This window comes from Sapajus apella, unplaced genomic scaffold, assembly GCF_009761245.1.
Source record: "Sapajus apella isolate SASKATOON/1434 unplaced genomic scaffold, GSC_monkey_1.0 scaffold123, whole genome shotgun sequence".
NCBI classification, from domain to species: Eukaryota; Metazoa; Chordata; class Mammalia; order Primates; family Cebidae; genus Sapajus; species Sapajus apella.
The window spans coordinates 2,050,586-2,055,711 of record NW_022437063.1 but is presented as its reverse complement, the minus strand read 5'-3'; the positions used below and the strand labels follow the sequence as shown (position 1 = coordinate 2,055,711).

General features: G+C 58.4%; 1 protein-coding gene across 2 annotated transcripts in view; it reads right to left on the bottom strand.

The window, feature by feature from the left end:
* Positions 1-5,126, bottom strand: part of ARHGAP8 (Rho GTPase activating protein 8) — a 61,056-nt gene that overhangs the window by 46,771 nt on the left and 9,159 nt on the right. For both annotated transcript variants that reach the window (XM_032261422.1, XM_032261421.1), the window contains exon 2: positions 1,732-1,819. In XM_032261422.1, coding sequence (XP_032117313.1) covers positions 1,732-1,819 — 88 coding nt within the window. The remainder of the gene's footprint in view (positions 1-1,731; positions 1,820-5,126) is intronic.

Genomic DNA, 5,126 nt, shown 5'->3' with positions numbered 1-5,126 from the left:
GTGCACAGGAGGGGGTGTATGGATGGGAGGGGGTGTGTGCACGGGAGTGGGTTGTGTGCACAGAAGAGGGTGTGTGCATGGGAAAGTGTGTGTGCACAGGTGTGTGCGTGGGAGGGGGTGTGTGCACAAGATGGGGGTGCGTGCACGGGAGGAGGTGTGTGCAAGGGAAGGGCGTGTGTGCATAGGAGGGGGTGTATGCCCAAGGGGGTGTGTGTGCACAGAAGGGGGTGTGTGCACAGAAGGGAGTATACACAGAAGGGGGTGTGTGCACGGGAGGGGGTGTGTGCACGGGAAGGGGTGTGTGCATAGTGGTGGGGGGTGGAGAGAGGACAGCCACAATAGGGGACTGGCACAGGAGCAGTCTGAGCACACGAAGGGACATGTGCAAGGGAGGATGTGTTTGGGGGCACTACAAAGGCTGGGGGAACAGAGGTGCAGGCCCAGGAGAGGTCATGGACAGGGAGAGGTCACACGCAGCCTCGGTGGCTTTGAGGGCCCCTGTGCTCATCCCTTCAAAGGGCTCTGCCCAATGTGACAAATGGTTCCTTGGCCAAGTTGGTTTGGGAGCTGCCGGAGGCCTCCCCCTTTTCAATGCTCTTGATGCTTGTTGATGTGGCAAATCAACAACCTTGACTTTCTAGTCCCCATCCGTCCCAGCTGTGGAGCCCAGGCACTCCACATTCAGCTACCTGGGTAGCGCTGGGTGTACACAAGGTACAGGGGTCCAGGCGCCCCTCATTCAGCGCCTTCCATGTCACGCCACCTTCTGTCTCAGAGCCATTTCCTGGCCTTGCTTCTCCCACCCCAAACCACAGACTGAGGGGTGATTTCCTCAGTTCACACGTGGGCCCTGAGACAGTGACTACCCAGTGCCTCACATACAGTAGGTGCTCAATGGATGCCTGCTGAGCCAACGATGGCGGCGGCGGCGGCAGCAGCAGGCCCTTGTCTTCGGTGCTGGGTTTGAATGGCACCAGCCAAATTCCACACAGAACCTCAGAGTGTGACCTGACTCAGAAACAGGGTCCGGTGCAATCAGTTCAGATGAGGTGTGATGGGACTGGAGTGGGCCTAGTCCAGTGGCTGGTGTCCTTATGAGGGAGGGAAATGGCCACGTGGAGATGTAGGCAGGGACAGGAATGACGTGACCACAAGTCACCTGGGGCCCCCTGGAGCCGGAAGAGGCCAGAAGCCCCCCTACAGCCACCAGGGGGAGTGCAGCCCTGCCGCTGCCCTGACCTTGGAGACTGATGCCCCCCAGAACCGGGGAGGATCTGCTCAGAGCATTTGAAGCTGCCAGGAGTGTGGTCATTTGGTACGGCGGCCATAGGAAACTCACATGGCTCCAAAGATGTTCCTGGAGAGGGGCCCAGGAGGTCTCAAAGGGACAGTGCGTGGGGGAGGCCTGGCGCTCTGCAGCCATCTCATCTGCAAGGTTGGCCTACACACAGGACCAGAGGACAGTCCCCAGCTCCAGAGGGAGGCACCCACAGCTCAGGTGGCTGAAAGGAAACCAAATGCAGCTCCCACTGTGCTAATGAACGGTGCACAGAAGCCAGGGACCAGGGGTGGCCACAGCTGCCCTCGGGTAGACTCATGAGCACGGGAAGCTCTGCACACCAGCAAGTCACAAAGGAGGCCCCAGAACACAACAGGTGACTCAGAGGGAGGTGGGGTGAAGGGATGGGGACAAGCAACACAGAGAGACGGGCAGAAAGGGAGGACACTCACTCCAGCAGCCGCTGGTGGTCCAGCTCGTGGGAAGGCGGCATCCGGCAGCAGCTGAACGTGACAACACGTCTTCCAAAGCGGTCGTCCCCTGGAGGAGCAGACACAGGTGAGCCTCTGTGCCACCTTCTAGAAAACCCTGCTTTTGCACTTAGCAAAAAGCAGCCTCCTGGGCCAGCCCAGCCCGAGATGGGAGGCACAGGCAGCAGCTGAGTGAGCATCCACCACCCGTGGCTTTATGCATGTGGCCCAGGTTCATCTTCCTGACCAGCCACACCCTGGAAATGATCCCCCCACTCTACAGAGAGAAAACTGAGGCCCGGCAGGGTTAAGTCATCAGTGCAAAGTCAGCTGGCAGGCAGCACCAAGGGCTTAAATCGAGACACAGCTGACCTCAAAGCCAGGGTGTGGCCACTCTGCCACCTCCTCCAACCCCCTACCCAGGACTCTGGGCCATGGTGGAGGCCAGCGTGGCCTGGGGGGCAGTGGCTCCTGGGCATGACTGCATGTTGGGGTACAGGAGCCCTCTCAGGAACGCAGCTGCTCAGTCCTGCCCTCCCTCATGACCCCGGTCACCCTGTACTGTGATGGTCTCTTGACACATCTGTGCCCACCCCACATAGACAGCTGCGGGGAGGGGTCCCCCTTGAGAGCTGGGACTGGGTCTGCTCATCTCTGTCCCCAGAACCCAGGCTGCAGACCACCCTCCCTTCCTGCAGACACTGCTGCCCCTACTCTCCCAGCCCCCCACCCCGCCCTGCCCCACCCACGAGTGGCCAGAAGAGAAGGCTGGAGACCCCATGGTTCAGACCTTCCTCCTGTCTCTGCCCAGGGCCCTGAGACAGAGGGGCCCCTGCACACACGACACCCTTTTGAAGGCTCCAGCAGCGACTCAGGCGCAGTCTGATGTCACCGCCCGTGCCCTGGCTCCTTCCACTCTGGATTCCCAGCAGTTTCTCATTCCACAGCCACAGCTCGGAGACAGAGAACAGAAGGGCCGCCCCGCTTCCCAGCACCCACAGCTTCCTCATTACAATTAAACACACCAAGACACAGGTAAGAACAGCCTGCACGCGACACCCGCCAAGGGTAAAAATGGGGCACAGTGCAGAGGGGGCCCAGCTCCACATCGGGTTGTCATGAGGAGCGGGGAACACGGAGATCTCCCCACTGCTGGTCCACGAGGCCCCCCAGGTCCCCCCTACCTCCTCCCTGTCCCCGGGGACCTGGCGCAGCCTCTTTCCTACAATTCTTCAAGAGCACCCTCCTGCCTGGGCTTCCACCTGGAATGTTCCCTGGCCTCCTTCTGGACTCTACACCCCTTCCAGCTAAACCCTACCTCTGCAGGAAAGCTGTGCCCCCACCTCATCCACAGTGCCCCCAGGCCGGTCTGTGGACAGCTGGCTGCATATGCAAGCAGCTCCTCTGGCTGTGGGCTCATTCCAAGGACACACTCTGAGAAGAGTTGTAAAGACTTTTTTTTCTTGAGAGCGTCTTGCGATGTCACCAAGCTGGAATGCAGTGGCATCATCACAGCTCACTGCAGCCTTGACCTTCAGGCTCAAGTCATCCTCCCACCTCAGGCTCTCCAGTCGCTGGGATTCGAGGCTCATGCCACCACACCATGAACTTCAACCCCCATGGTGCAGGCCCAAGAGGGGTCATGGACAGGGAGAGGCCACAGGCAGCCTTGATGGCGTTGAGGACTCCTGGGCTCATGCCTTCAAAGGGCTCTGCTCAGTGCAGGAAAGGCTCCTCGGCCCAGGTTCCACGGCCGGCGCAGGGGCTGGGCGCTGTGCAAAGCGACCGAGGTCCAGGCTTCTGTGAGGGTGCTCATCTCCCAGGGGACTCTGGGGTGCCCAGGTTGGGGGCTGGAGGTGGGAAGCCCAGAGCAGGGTGCAGACCCTCCTCCCAGCATGTACTGGCCCCTCTTCCTTTCCTCACACAGGAGGGGGAAGACCATGCCTGCGCCTTCCAGGACGAGAGCATTCCCACTTTAAAAAGTCCAGCCCCTCAGTGGCACTAGCCACATTCCAGGTGTCCATCAGTCATGCACGGTGAGGGGCTGCCCTGGACAAGGCAGGGATGGAGTGTATCCAGTCCACAGAACGTTCCACTGGGCAGCTCTGACCTTGAGGGGGCAGGTTAGGGCATGGACCTCAGGAAAGGGGCCACAGGGCTGCTGAGTCTGCCTCTAACCCTGTGTAGTGCGGGAAGAGTGCCCCAGCCCCGCTAAAAGAAAAGGGAAGTCCCCCTGGACCCTGCAAATGTGACACTGGAAACAGGGTTGCTAAAGATCCAGAGAAGATTATCCTGGATTTAGGATCCGCTTCAAATCCAATGGCTGGCGGGACACGGTGGCTCACACCTGCAATCCCAGCCCTTTGGGAGGCCAAGGTGGGAGGATCACTTGAGCCCAGTAGCTCAAAATCAGCCTGCGCAACATAATATCTTCTTCGTCCCTAAAAAAATTTTTTTTAAATTAGCCAGGTGTGGTGGCAGGTAGCTCTAGTCCTAGCTACTCAGGAGGCCAAGGTGGGAGGATTGCTTGAGGCTGCGGGGGCAAGACTGCAGTGAGCTGTGATCGCGCCACTGCACGCCAGCCTGGGTGACATCACAAGACCCTGTCTTGGGAAAAACAAACAAAAAGTCTTTACAGCTGTTCTCAGAGTGCGTCCTTGGAATGAGAAGGGAGGGCGGTACAGCGTTCTCAGCCCCCAGCTCTGAAAGGTCATGAATCAAGATTCCACACTTGGGCCGGGCGCGGTGGCTCAAGCCTGTAATCCCAGCACTTTGGGAGGCCGAGGCGGGTGGATCAAGAGGTCAAGAGATCGAGACCATCCTGGTCAACATGGTGAAACCCCGTCTCTACTAAAACTACAAAAAATTAGCTGGGCATGGTGGTGCGTGCCTGTAATCCCAGCTACTCAGGAGGCTGAGGCAGGAGAATTGCCTGAGCCCAGGAGGTGGAGGTTGTGGTGAGCCGAGATCGCGCCATTGCACTCCAGCCTGGGTAACAAGAGCGAAACTCCGTCTCAAAAAGGAAAAAAAAAACAAGAAGAAAAAAAAAAAAAAAAGATTCCACACTTGGCCCGTGCCTGTAAGCCCAGTACTTTGGGAGGCTGAGGTGGAGGGCTCACTCGAGCTCAGGAATTCGAGGCTACAGTGAGCTAGGATCACGCCACTACACCACCCTGGGCAACAGACACTGACCCTGTCTCCCGGAACAAAAAATTACAATTCTGCATGCACACATATACCCACACGCACACTGGCGTGAGTACACACACACACACACACACACGCAGTGTGTAAACTCTGATGTCCATGAGTATACACACACACATACATACACACACACGCAGTGTGTGAACTCTGATGTCCATGAGTACACACAC